This window comes from Euprymna scolopes, chromosome 37, assembly GCF_053919585.1.
Source record: "Euprymna scolopes isolate OS-2025 chromosome 37, ASM5391958v1, whole genome shotgun sequence".
NCBI lineage: Eukaryota > Metazoa > Mollusca > Cephalopoda > Sepiida > Sepiolidae > Euprymna > Euprymna scolopes.
In genome coordinates, this window is record NC_136518.1 from 15407804 (window position 1) to 15422796 (window position 14993).

General features: G+C 35.6%; 1 protein-coding gene across 1 annotated transcript in view; it reads left to right on the forward strand.

Annotated features, from left to right (window-relative positions):
• Nucleotides 1-14993, forward strand: part of LOC145261100 (tectonic-like complex member MKS1) — a 474527-nt gene that overhangs the window by 384003 nt on the left and 75531 nt on the right. Inside the window, exons 14-15 of the mRNA XM_080119317.1 lie at nucleotides 8511-8589; nucleotides 9922-10029. Coding sequence (XP_079975443.1) covers nucleotides 8511-8589; nucleotides 9922-10029 — 187 coding nt within the window. The remainder of the gene's footprint in view (nucleotides 1-8510; nucleotides 8590-9921; nucleotides 10030-14993) is intronic.

A 14993-nucleotide genomic window follows, 5' to 3' on the forward strand; every position in this document is an offset into this window, starting at 1 on the left:
TGAGTGTCATTTTCACACCGTTTCGGCCGATGTAACCTCCGACCTTCTTCAGGTGTATCTTATTGAACTCGCGAATGTTTCTGATGAACTTGGAAATTTGGAAAGTATATATCAGACTGATGACAAAACTCACATCCAAGAATACCTGGACATAACCTTTAGGAAAGAATTTAAGAAGGTTAAATCTCACCAAATAAAGAAATTAGAAAAGCTAAAAGCTAAGGACGTAAGACAAGAGGTAAATCAACACTTGTCCAAAACATGCGCGGACAACATGGTGTTCAAAAACAAACTGATCTTTAAGCAAAAAATATCACACCTTTTTTTAGCCAGTTTGAACTGCCAACAGTGCATATTTTGCATAAACTCAACCCTCGCCTCAAAATCAAACAGGTTTCTTGTCCAGAATTCCTCTATATTAAAAAACAAAAAAAAAAAGAAAGAAAAATCTATATGATTTATGTACTCGTGACGAAACAAAAATATCATATTCCAAAAATCATGTAAATTGATCAAGTAGTTTTACTTTTGAATAAGAAAATCTAATTTTAGGAGTATCTGAGAAGTGACTGTCTCACCCGAATTTATGAAACAAAAAGAGATAGCTGAAAAGTAATTCATAGTTACTAGATATATATTGTAATGCCTATGAATTTCTGTTAATCTCTTAAAAATTATTTCGTTCAAATTATTAAATAAAGAGTTCAGTTCGAAATTCTGTGCAGATTCCCGAGTTCAGCAAAAAAGAGACCTGACTTTGACAATGTACATCTAAACAACGTTGGAGGTTACATCAACCTAAACGTTAGGAGAAAAGCACTCAAGATGAGTACAGTAATCTGAAAAATTGAAATAATAAATCCTCACTTCAAAAATTCAGAAGCATTCTGACATTCTAGTGCCCTATCTTGCTTTGATAGTTCAAAACTGGTTTTGAAATCTAGTAGATGATGCCCCTGTTTTTTTTTTGAAGCCTAGTAGATGATACCACCGTTTTTTTTGAAACCTAGTAGATGATGCCCCTGTTTTTTGTTGAAACGTAGTAGATGATGCCCCTGTTTTTTGTTGAAACCTAGTAGATGATGCCCCTGTTTTTTGTGAAACCTAGTAGATGATACCACCGTTTTTTTTTAAACCTAGTAGATGATGCCCCTGTTTTTTTTAAACCTAGTAGATGATACCCCTGTTTTTTTTTAAACCTAGTAGATGATGCCCCTGTTTTTTTGAAATGTAGTAGATGATGCCCCTGTTTTTTGTTGAAACCTAGTAGATGATGCCCCTGTTTTTTGTTGAAACCTAGTAAATGATGCCCCTGTTTTTTTTTAAAACCTAGTAGATGATGCCCCTATTTTTTTGAAACGTAGTAGATGATGCCCCTGTTTTTTTTTTTTGAAACCTAGTAGATGATGCCCTTGTTTTTTGTTGAAACATAGTAGATGATGCCCCTGTTTTTTGTTGAAACCTAGTAGTTGATAAAAACACTCAACTAGCTACAACCACTAAATATGATTTCCCCCACTCTCTATCTGTGCCTAAATCTAAACACTGATTCCATGAACAAAGTTTATTTCCCAGAACTGCCCGACTATGGAACAATGTTCAGCTGGCCTGCTTCTCAGTTAAAATAGTAGCCTTCAAATCCAATGTAAACAAGTTCTTGTTGAGCCGTCCCAATAAATTATCAAATTTTATCCAATCTACATGATTAACAATTACTACACTACCAACTTACATCCATTAACTCTTATCCTCGAGTGGCCTTTGGGTCTTAACAAGTAGTGACTTCCTTGTTAAAAATTAAAAAAAAACAACATCTAAATGGAATTTTCCACTCTCTGCTTAATTTTAACCTTATGTAGAGAATTTCTGATTTTGATCTTATCTTTACACATCCGCAGCTCTCTGTTGAAAAGGATCTAGTGCAGTTAAACTCCCCCCTCATCATTTCTTATGTTTATGTGACGTGTGCGGTTTCCTTTAAAAAAGAAAATAAACTTTTCTTTATTGTTTTTGGCCATTTAAAGAACCGGAAGTCTTGCCATTGTTAACCCAATACGCTTGTACCTTTTTAGAGATGCCAGATCAGATTGCTTGAAGACGATTGTTGGCAGGAAATGAAGGCCTTTAAATAGTCACGTGATTTTCTTTAGTACATCGCAGCTCTCCATGCTAACATCTATGTAGATTGACTGCTGAGAGAGGTTTGGTGGACTTGTTTTACGGCATGTCAACCCTTTTTGAGTTACTTAATGCTGAGCTCAGTCATAGATTAAGCTATATTATAGTTGTCTAAGTCTGTCTGTATTTCCTTTTCACTTTTTCTCGGAAACTACTGTGCCAACTTGGCTGAAATTTTGTATGGATCTTTGTTATGATAAGGTGCAGTAAACTAAGTATTATGGTATCCGTTTGTTGCAGAGTTAAGGATTAGCATTTAATGCAAAAATGAGCACAAACTTGATCATATTCAACCATCAACTTGGCATAAAGCATTCATTCTAAGTCAACAAGCTATAACTTTTGCCCAAGTCTAGTTGATTTTATATAAATACCAATAAAGTTTTTTTTTAATGGAAATCGCTCCAGAAAACGCATGAAGCCACTTAATGTAAGGAGCTAAAAAAATACCATTTCAAGATCAAAAACTTAGTCACCTTTTGTGTTTAATACATTATCATGTTGCTACACTAGTTCTCGTTAGATTACCAAAGTTAAGCAATGTTGAGCCTGGTAGGTACCAAATGGGTGACCATTTGGGAATATTAGACACTATATGCAGGAAATGTTGACAACTTCCTGCAGGAACAGCAAAACTTAATGTTGGCATTTCTTTTAACAGGAATATACATGCGACTGGGAACCAATTGTTATATTTTTCAGACAAGGCATGAAGCCACTTGATGTTTTTCAGACAAGGCATGAAGCCACTTGATGTTTTTCAGACAAGGCATGAAACCACCTGATGTAAGAACTTAAAAAAAATATCACTTCAAAATCCAAAACTAGCCAACAATAAGTCTTAGATGGATAGATTCTGACTCAGAAAACCGCAATTCTTTTCCCTGTGTCAGAAACATCACTCATGGAATGTGAGGACTAAAGGACAAAATAGGGGAAATGAGAGTCTGTCGAAAGTAAACTCGAGGTCCACTTTCAGCCCTTCCTCTGGTTGCATATTTTTGCTAGGCTGGGATGATGATATAATGATAAACGAACTACATACACTGACTCTAAAGGAGGAGGTAATGCTTTGGATGGTGATATCATGTTGAACGAACTACATATTCTAATCTCTCCTATAATTGCTGGAATGATGAAGATCTTCCTAAAATTCTAGTTTCTTTCTTTTCATGTCTTAAATAAAACCTTGGTGATTCGTTATTTTTTCCTGTTCAACTCTCTTTAACCCAGCATCATTGGGAGACACTGACTTCTACTAAGGTTGCTTCTTTCTCCTTTTGTCCCATATCACTTTGTCAGGTTTATTTTCTAGGAACGCAGCTGTATGAATTGCATTGGCATAATAGTTGGTGTATGACTTTTCTTTCTGGTGTCTGTTCGCAGGACTTGCTTCTTCATTAAAGATTCAACTTTTTACAAATGGTTCAGAGGACATGTTTGCATACTCCATCATGTCGCATCATATAGTAGCCGTCTCCCAGCAGAACCTTACAGCTAGACATCAGGTGCCTAACACTCTCTACTTTTATGTGGCAAAATCTTTTTTTGTCATCTTACTTGTTTCGAGATGAGAACGAACAGCCACGATCAAGACCGGATTACCAGTCTAACAGTCGTCAAGAAATTTTAATCAGCTTTGAACAGAAGCAGACGAGTTGTGAGGGATGAACAAGGATTTTGATCGGATGAGACAATAGAGGAGCGTGCTAGGGTTTAATAACAATTCTGTACTTTATCCGTTACGCCACAGATCCCTGTGTCTTACTTAAGACTTCTACCCGGTTATGGTTTATTGAACAAGAGCGTGGATTAAATAAAAAGTTCAGTTCGAAATTCTCTGCAGATTACCGAGTTCAACAGAAAATTTTTTGAGTTCTACAAGATGCACCTGAAGAAGGTTACATCAACTGAAACGTTGTGCGATAAACACTGGGTCGTCAGTGCAAAACCTTTCGTTTCAAAGTTCTAAAACAGTTTGTATGAAAAAAAATCAAATTTAAAGAAAAAGTTTATTTAGGTTTATTTAAGATTTAGTTTGAACTTTTTTTACTCCAGTTTAATTTAAAAAAACAAAATGAAAAAACGAAAATAAAAGCAGTAGTCGATAATAATTAAAAAAAAATTGTTTCAGAAAACTTTAAAAAATGCCTTTTCTTTGTTTTTTTTTTTTGGAGAAATGAATCATAATAGCGTTATAATAAAAAGGAACTTTATGCAATTATTTAAAAAAGATAATAGTTATTTACTTGCCTTCCCACGTTAGACACTAATGTTTTAAATGTGAGGAAAACTAGTTCTCTCAAGGGAGGCACACGTGATTGGAAACATTTAAGAATTTTTCCATTTTTTACAAAGATTTTTTAGTGTTACGTTGGTATTGTGCTAAAGAAAAAGGTCGTGTGTAAAATTTAATTTGCAAAAAAAAAAAAAAAAAAAATAAATAAATAAATAAAAATAAAAAATAAATAAACACTCGGCTGAAAGTTGTGACTGTGACTAAATTCGTTTTGTTTTTTTTTATTTCAATAACACAGCAAGAAATAGACTTGTTTATTTTTTTATAAAGATTAAAAAAAAAGTGGCACACTTGATTGAAAACAAAAATGTCTCAATCTTTAATAACACAAGATTTTTTTTGTACTGACCGACTCAGTAGTTTTAGTAGTAAGAAGGAATATTTAATAATAATCAGACGTCAGTTTTGACTCCTTAACATTTATTGTTTTGGGCTCAAATTAAATTAAAATGTTTGATCCATGTCCAAGAAACCTACATCTAAAATTTCAAGTGTTTAGACCCAAAATTGGCGGAGGAGTTTGATAGAGTCTGCAAAGGTCAACTTTGTAAACTTTGATCTCTTGGCAGCCAAATTTTCGCCCCCAAAATTGATTAAAAAGCTTGCTGAAAGTCTGAATACCCCTTATGTAAAATTTCAAATGTTTAGACCAAAAAGTGGCTTAATAGTTTGCTAGAGACCGCAAAGGTAAAATCTTTTGAACTTTGACCCCTTGGAGCCAAATTTTCAGCAAAAAAATGATTAAAAAGCTTACTCTATATCTGAATACTTTTTATGTAAAATTTCAAATGTTTAGACCAAAAATTGGCTGAGTTATTTGTTAGAGACCGCAGAGAGATCAATTTTTTTAAAAACTATGACCCCAATTTTGACCCCTAAAAATTTACTCTTTTGGGCTCAAATCAAATTATAAAGTTAGATCCATGTTCATACAACCTATATATAAAATTGCAAGTGTGTTTAGACCCAAAATTGGCAGAGGAGTTTGGTAGAGTTCTCAAAGGTCAAATCGTTGAACTTTGACCCCTTAACAGCAAAATTTCTGGCCTAAACCTCATTAAAAAAATTTCCCCAAATCTCAATACCCGGTATGTCAAATTTTGAATCTGTAGACCGAAAATTGACAGAGTTATTTGATAGGGAAATGTACACAGACAGACACGCACACACACATTTTCACTTTTGTAGATATACTAGCAGTTCCGCCCGGTTTTGCTTGGGCCCTATGTACTGTTCATAACTTTATGTGCATATGTATATATTAAAAATGTGAATATGTACGGTAATGCCTTTCTATATAATAGTCTACCTTAACTATCATAGAGAAAAGTTATTAGAAACCGCAGACGTGAATATTTTAAAAACTTTGACCCCAATTTTGGCCCCTTAGCATTTATTGTTTTAGGCACAAATAGAATTATAAAGTTAGATCCATGTTCAAGTAATCTATATCTAAAATTTCAAGTGTTTAGACCCAAAATTGGCAGAGGAGTTTGGTAGAGTTCTCAAAGGTCAAATCATTGAACTTTGACCCCATAACAGCCAAATTTCTGGCCGAAAACCAATTAAAAAGATTTTCCAAATCTCAATACCCCTTAAGCCAAATTTCGAGTCTGTAGACCGAAAATTAACAGAGTTATTTGCTAGGAAAATGTACACAGACATACAGACACACATTTTCACTTTTATAGATAACCTAGCATTTCGGCCCGGCGTTGCTCGGGTGTCTGGAGGTGTATGCTGAGCAAAAAAAAAAACAAAAAAACTGTCAATTTTTTTAACTTTGACCCCTATTATGACCCCTGAACATTTATTGTTTTAGGCTCAAATTAAGTTATTAAGTTAGATCCATGTCCAATGAACATATATTTAAAATTTCAAGTGTTTAGACCGAAAATTGTCGGAGGAGTTTGGTAGAGTTCTCAAAGGTCAAATCGTTGAACTTTGACCCCTTAACAGCCAAATTTCTGGCCAAAAACCGATCACATCGATTTTCCCAAATCTCAGTACTCTGTATATCAAATTTCGAGTCTGTAGACTGAAAATTGACAGAGTTATTGCATAGGGAAATGTACACAGACAGACAGACACGTTCACTTTCATAGATATATAGATAGATGTTCCATGCTTTGGAATAAAATGCATCGCATTTCTCTCCTAAATTCTGTTATAATATAGTGAAAATCTTCAGATTTTATGTGTTTATCTTGTTTCGCTTTATGTTTGTACTATCATTTCAGCCCGGCGTTGCCTGGGTGTTTGGAGGTGTATGTTGAGCAAAAAAAAAAAAAAGAAAAAAAAAGAAAAAAAAAAGTGGTTGTAGGAAGGCAGGCTCGAACTCGTACTACAAAGGAGAAAAAGAACGGGGAAAAAACCTGACGTCTTTGCTGTTATGACCACTGCCAAACTGGAAGTGACGTAGGTTTATATTAAGGCTAGACAATTGGCGAAAAAAGCGCCCCCTCCCCGTAGAAAAGTGCCAAGTTGAAGGTGAAGATATTAATGTTTTAGCCAATTTTTCAATATTTGTGGTCTGAAGGGTCGAACTTCAAAACGATACTGATTTTGTAAAAATCCGTGGCTTCTGTCGAAAGTTTTAGGCAGACATGCAAAAATACATAAATACATACATTTATATATTGGGAACTAAAAATTTTCGACCCAAACCGATTAAAAAGCTTGCCCTGTCTCTGAATACCCTTTATGTAAAATTTCAAATGTTTAGACTAGATATTATCTGAATTTGGTAGAGACCAATGCAGTCAAATTTTTTTAACTTTGACCCCTATTATGACCCCTGAACTTTGACCCCTATTATGACCCCTGAACATTTATTGTTTTGGGCTCAAATCAAGTTATTATGTTAGATCCATGTCCAAGGAACCTATATCTAAAATTTCAAGTGTTTAGACCCAAAATTGGTGGATAAGTTTGGTAGCGTTCTCAAAGGTCAAATCGTTGAACTTTGACCCCTTAACAGCCAAATTTCTGGCCGAAAACGGATTACAAAGATTTTCCCAAATCTCAGTACGCTGTATATCAAATTTCGAGTCTGTAGACTGAAAATTGACAGTTATTTGGTAGAGAAATGTACACACACACACACACACACACACACACACACACACACACACGTTCACTTTTATAGATATATAGATAGAATACCACAAGATTGTTTTGCGGTATTTTATGCTGACAAACCCAGTCGAAGTTGCTTTAATCAGTAGCAGTGGCAATTAGTCGTACATTGGTCATGCCTAACTTTTAGTCATACCTTTTTAGTAAAACCGAGTATGTCTTAATATTAGATTTAAAATGAAAGCAATTTTAATTATTTTTGTTTCACATTCTTTGATATTGGAAAGACTGTAGATACACTTTGGTGATCGTCTCATCAGTAGTAAGTGTGATTCTGAATGTGTTTCATACATTTGGAGCATAAATCAAAAACTGTTGGAGAGTCATGGCTGAAACTTGGAGAACAAGTCAGGCATCGACTAAAATTTATTTATTTGATTGCAGAAAGAATTTTGAATATTTGTAATAAAATCGGTGGCATTTTTTTGTGTGTGTTTATGAGGAGGGGGGGGGCCTTGTAGCAATAGCTTTTGGGTCTAAAATGCACCAAACATTCATGTTATTGTAATGTTTTTCGCTTTCCTTTGCAAAACTCAATCATGTTCTGCAAAGTAAAAAAACAACAATTTTCTTATATAAAAAAAAAGAAAAGCAAGCCAAACACTCGTGGCACATACAGCGCCTCGCCTTCCCAAATGGTCACCCAACTGGTACTGGCCAGGCTCAACGTTGCTTAACTTTGGTGGCGAGAACCAGTGTGTCAACGTGATTGTGGCATATATAAGCATAAAAATTGTTTCCAAAATTACTGGATTTGGCATTAAATAACCCGAAAAAGTTTGATATGCCATAAAACAAGGCAACTAATCCAAACGTGTAATAAAAATTGTTCATTGGTGAAAGCAATTTTGTTTCAAATTTTTGATTACGATTTTCTTTTTTTTTTTTGTTTCAGGAAAACGTCGCCTATTACAGTTTCCCGTTCAACTTTGAATTGTTGTACAAAAAAGATCTCAGCAAAGCCAACTCAACTGGTGCGTAGTACATTTTTTTTCTTTTAGATACGTTGGAATAATAAGTCTGTTTAGAAAATAATGGCATCAGTCGTGAGAAAAATCGATATTCTAAGAGCAAGGGGGAGACTCTGAGGGTAGTGAGACCCCTGGAGTGCTCTTATTCTAATGTTGTCCGGGAACCAACACATAGACTCAGTTGCAAAGCAGGCAAAGAATAAAAAAGAACTCCGACTCACTTTTTTTGTTGTAACAACAAAATTTATTTCCTCATTCTCCCGCTATGCGTGACTTCCCATTACGGCTGTGACGTCTCTAACATGATTGTTTCTAACATACTCTTAAACATCATCTACATCTCTAACGTGATCTCCTCTCAAACATGCTCTCTCCTTTTTTATAGTCTTCTTTTTTCTTATTGTAATGTCATTTCATTCACAGTTTGGTATTTGCATATAGCTGTCCGCACAATGCTATATTATATCATTGTGTTTATTTTTGGTTTTTATATTTTACACAAAAATGGAGGTGGATAGGTTATGGTCATGGTTTTGCTGCCATAGTATTCAAATGTGGTTGGATGGATCAGTTGAAGATAATAGCAAACTTTTGTTGAATGCGCAAGTCTTGTCTCTCATGTTAAAAATAGAGCTATTGTAAGTCAGACTCACTGGCTTATCAAAATACCTTTGCAGGCTGGATTTGGCATGTGAGTCATAGGTTGCCAACCCTTGGTTTATCGTACAGGGTGTTCCAGAAGTCTTGGACAAATTCCAAGACTTTAAATTTACTGAAAGATATATGTTTAATGAAATTGACATGATTTTAAAGCTGAATTTATCAAGTTCAACTTTAATATGTTATATACAGGGTGACCCATAAAAAACGGGCCCCAGCTCTAATTGGGCCCCGTTTCTTACTGTTTTGTCAGAATGAAATTAAACTTTGGTCATAACTAGTTTATCATATTCAAAACATCACATCAAAACACTAGGGTCTTTGGCCTTTTTTTTTCTTTTTTCTTTTTTCTCCATTCTACAGCATATGTTCTAGATGGCCTCTTTTGTTTTTTTTTTGGGTCACCTGGTATATCAGCCGTTTTTTTAAATAAGTACTTGATGGCTCCTTGCTAAACATTTAGCATCATAGGTAGGTGGAGTAATGTAGTACTCTCTCCTACAATTCAGTATTGTAGCTAATGAAAAGGAAGCCTTTGGGTCGCTCTCAACCGTGGTGAACCATTTTACTTTTATTTTACTATTATTACTTAGTAATATATTGTTATTAACTAATTATGTTTTTATTAACCTATTATTATTATTTCTCATCTCTTCCCCTTTCTCTCATTTGTAGATGACCTGCCACATTTTCCAAACATTTACTTTGAGGTTCTCTCCCTTGATTCCTGGCAAAGATATCGAACAGAAGGATACAGTTATCTGACTGTTCCTGCGATGCCAGGTAAGTATTTTAAAAGATCATTCTGTTTCTTCCCTTCTTTTTTTTTTTTTTTTTTTTTTTTACTTCTTTCAATGAATGAATATTTTAAAAAATTGGTCAATTGAAGCATATTTACTTATCCCAATCAGTTTCGGTTTTGAAAATCATAGGAAGTAAAATTATGTCTTTGATTCATTTTTAGTAGCTTACTCATCAGATATATTCCTTAAATCTGACAGGAAAAACATTATTTTGAACGACTTACATATAACCAACACATACTGCAAACATTCTACTTGTTATGAAGATAACCTTCCTGCTATGTTAATTTGTTTTTTCATATTTTCGTATCTCAGTGAATATTATTATTAAAAACAAATTATTTTAAAGTTTTTAATTTATTGTTTATCCTCTGTCTGGTCACGGATATGGTTGACTATTTTAAAAAACTGATTACATATAATGATAGAAGATGTATCGAGACACAGGAATGGGTATGTTCGATCTGGCAGAACGGTGGTTCATTAAAATTGTGGGGTCTGTGTTCGCGCCTGGTCCACAAAGTATGGAAATAAAAAATTTAAAAATCAAAAAAGAAATGTTTACAAGTGTTTTTGATATAGATGTACATAAGAATACTTTGATAAGTATGTTTTAACTTAAATAGGGATGGTATAATAAAATTGTGGGGTCTGCGTTCGCGCCTGGCCTTCATAGAATGGAAATAGGCACAAACTTTAATAAAGACTTTTCATATCTATTTGCGTAAGTATGCTTTGATAATTATGTTTCAGTTTGAAGAAATATGGTATAATAAAATTATGGGGTGTTCGTTCACACCTGACCTCCATAGAATGGAAATATGTCACAAAGTTTAACAAGGTTTTTTAATATAGATCCACAGAATATTGTGATAAGTGTTTCAGTGTGAACAGGTATGGTATAATAAATTATGGGGTTTATCTATTTTATTTTTACTTTCATCATATTTTGCTTTGGTTTTGATACCCCCAAATTCAACCCAAATTTACAAGTCTTCCTTTTCATAACCTATCATACTCTCATAAATCAGAGTCCATTTTCTGTAGGCTGTTTTTAAACCCAGTCAATGACAGGTACTTTTGCTAGTACATATATGTATATATATACATATATGTATATATGTGGAATCGAACCCAAGACGCCCAGTTACAAGATCAGAGTGGTATTGGCATCACACCCCCATTGAAGTAGACTCACCCGTTTGCATGAGAGGCAAGAGCGGGCTACTTAAACAAGACATTCACGGCAATGAGTGTGCTTTCTTGCCGACACAGGAAACCTGCTACAAGCAACGTTGGAATATGAACGAACAAACACAGCAGACATTACTTCAACAGATTCTCGAGCTACAGTAAGAAAACTTCAACCTGCGAAGAGACGGAGGACAGTCAAGCAAGCCACTTACAAGGAGACCCAACAGACCTACCATAGAACCAAACTCAAGTGATGGTGACTGGACGATATTCATTGACTCCTGGAATAGATACAAAGAGATTTGTGGGTTCGTGGAGCCAACAGTGTTACGAAACGAGGTGAGAACAGCCTGTTCCTCAGAAGTAAACCGGCTGCTGTTCGACATGGTAGGAGCAGAAATACTGAACTCTGTCACGGAAAAACAGCTGTTACGACACATAAAGCTCGTAGCCATCAGAAACCTACACAAAGAAGTGTACAGGAAAGAATTCCACTCCGTAAGGCAGAAGGAAGGGGAATCAGTTACGGACTTCGTGGCACGACTTCAATCAGTCACAAAATTCTGCAACTTTTCAATGACTTGTTTGAATGGGATAGGATGTGGTCGGAAAGTCAGCTACTCCAACGATATGGTAACAGGACAAATGGTGGCAAGGCTGGCAAACCTGGAGCATCAAAAGAAGGTGCTGTCGGAGGCTGCGACACTTACGACACTGGAAAAAAAATTCAACAGGCTTGTCTATTCCCCATCTCCACATTAGTGTATACCCAACTACAATGAGCATACAGAGGTCGGGCTGCAGGCAGCGGCCTCGGGAGAACCAGACTGTATCAACTCCGAGAGGCGATAAACCCTGTAAATGGTGTGGGAAGAGCTCACACCCTGACGGCTCAAAGTATGAGGGGGCTGTCCAGCAGCAAAGATGACTTGTCACAATTGCTGCTTGACCAGACATTTAAAAAAGTTTGCCGAAAACCGAAGCAGGGGTCCAGCAACAAATCTACACCAGGAGTGGTTGGAGCAGAATCCAGAACTCTCACTACCCAAAGACACAAAAAGGGTCGTAACCGGATGATTTGTCAAGATGGATAAATAAAAATGAGAGGTGAAGCCAACCTGACAAAACCAAAGACCATGCCGCACCTTATTTGGAACAAAAATAAGTACTCCTCATCCAGCACCAACTCTGATGGTAGAGATAATCTTGATTCCAGAGGCCCATGCAGACTTCAGGCACATCTCCATAGGGCCAGCTGGCCTCCATACTCACTGGATTGATGGCAGACACTGGGGCACAGACATGTTCTAGCGAACCAGAAATCAAAAAAATTCTGAAGTTTCCACACAAATATCTAGTACCGACCAGTCACCGAATTCGGAGAATCACAGAAAACCTACTAAACAGAAAAGGCATGATATTTGCTAAAATCAGAGTAGGATTGCGGAAACACATCAGATTATATATGTATCAAAAAATACATAAGATTTCTGCCTGTCCGAGTTAGCCCTAAAAGACCTTGGTCTGGTACCAAAAAACTTTCAAGACCCAACTTCACAGCAGAATATGGTAACTAACGATGGCAGAAAGGCACCCACAAAGAACTAATGTCCTACCTAAGCGGGACAATATCCCTTTTGCCGCTAGAGAAGAAAACAGAACTCAATTGGAACGATGTATAAAGGAGCATTTTGTGCCCAGTGCATTCAATGTATGCCTACTCAACGGCTGCAGGTGATGAAAAGTGTTGTGAAGGAACATAACTGGCTATACACCGGTTACAAACTGTATATATATATTGGACTGTTTGGCAGACAGCGGCAGACAGCGGCAGACAAGCAGTCGCAGTAAGACGGATAGTCTTACGTGTTGATTATCAGACTTTCTTCCCCATACTTGTTACTATGTACTTCTATTTACCTTAGGCGAGCAGCCTTACGTTTCTGTATTATAAATAAACCCCATTACACATACCACTCGGTGTAACTCACGTTTGTCTTTATTTCCTAAGTATTTAGGAATATAACAATGGCGACGAAAGGATGTTCTTTCTCTTAACAGAGATAAATTACCGTACCAAGGACTGTGTACAATGCAAGGATTTTTTGTTTTACGAAAAAAACAAACTACACAAGGATTTTTGACCACGTGCGTCAATGAATTTAAAAATTTTTCCTACCTAAAGTAGCGAAAAGTACGGATTTTTCTTCGTAAAGAACTCACAAGAAATTATAGAAACATGTTCAAGGTAAAGTGGAATTTATATTTATTTTGACAAGTAAAAAAAAAAAAAAAAAAAAAATGGTCGCAAGTTGAATTCGAAACTACACTAAAGGATTACGAGTTTCGAAAGAAAAAATATAAATACAACGACTATTGTACCATTTTATGCCACGTGGGAACGGCAGCCATATATTTTTTTTTTTTGGAAAATTAATTGTTTGTTATTGCCTTTATATAAATAATTGGAACTATTTGTCGTGGGAAGTAAGAAATATTTTGTGTATGAACTTACGTTGTTGAAAAAAAAAAAAAAAAAAAAAAGAATTATTTTACAAAGCCTGTTGAATTACTATGGATGAACTTTGTTGAAACGTGTTGTGTCTGCATATTGCTACTAATTTACGATATACGTAAATTTACGATTTTTCTTTGGAATTATTGTGTAGAATTCGAAAAGACATTTTTGTACTAGAAGCTAACATGGAACAATTAGCAGAGTTAACTAAGGCTCTAGCCCTTAGCATCCAGGAACAGACAAAAATGACTCAACAATTTTTAGCGCAACAACAACAACAACAACAAATTCAACAACAACAGCTACAGCAACAGCTGCAACAACAACAAGAAAGAACACAAAAAACTTTAGAGGCACAACAAGAACAAACAAACATACTACAACGACAAATGTCGACACAGCAAAAGAATTTAGAAAAGCTAATTCTAACGTCGACCGGGAAGAAGACTAATTTTTCTGCTGAGGGTATTTCGAATTCACTAACGGAATTTCGTTACTCCCCGGATACTGGTGTTACTTTCCCTGCATACTACAGAAGATACGAAACAATTTTTACGAAAAGATGTTTAGACTGGACCGATGAGGAAAAAGTTACCCTGCTACTACAAAAACTGGGTACTGATGAAAACACCAAGTATGCAAATCTAATTCTACCAAAAAAACCGGAGGAGGTTTCGTTCGAGGAAACAATTAGTACCTTGTCGAAAATATTTGATAAAAGGGATAGCCTATTTCACTCTAGATACAAATGTTTGAACATTCAGAAGGCAGAAGCTGAAGACTATCTAGAATATGCTTGCACTGTGAACTGTTTATGCGAATCATTTAAATTGAATGAAATTTCCGCAGACCAATTTAAATGTTTAATCTTTGTACAAGGTCTCACAGCACCAAGGGACAAAGATATACGTTCACGGATCCTAACAATTATGGAGGCGGATCCTAACATAACATTGCAAAAAGTCACTGAAGAGTGTCAACGTCTGATTAACATAAAGAAAGACAACACTCGCATTGAAGAGAAAAATATTTTTAAGGTGCAGCAAGTAAAAAGGCAAGGGACCACAAGAAAGTCCAGGTTCCAAGAACACAGGATCCTTAAAGGATACAAAGACCCAAAGCTAAAGTGTAAATGTTGTGGTAGTTTAAGACACAACAATAAGACCTGCTGGTTTAGGAACAAAATATGTTATGAATGTGGTCTCAGAGGTCACAAGGGAACATACTGTGCC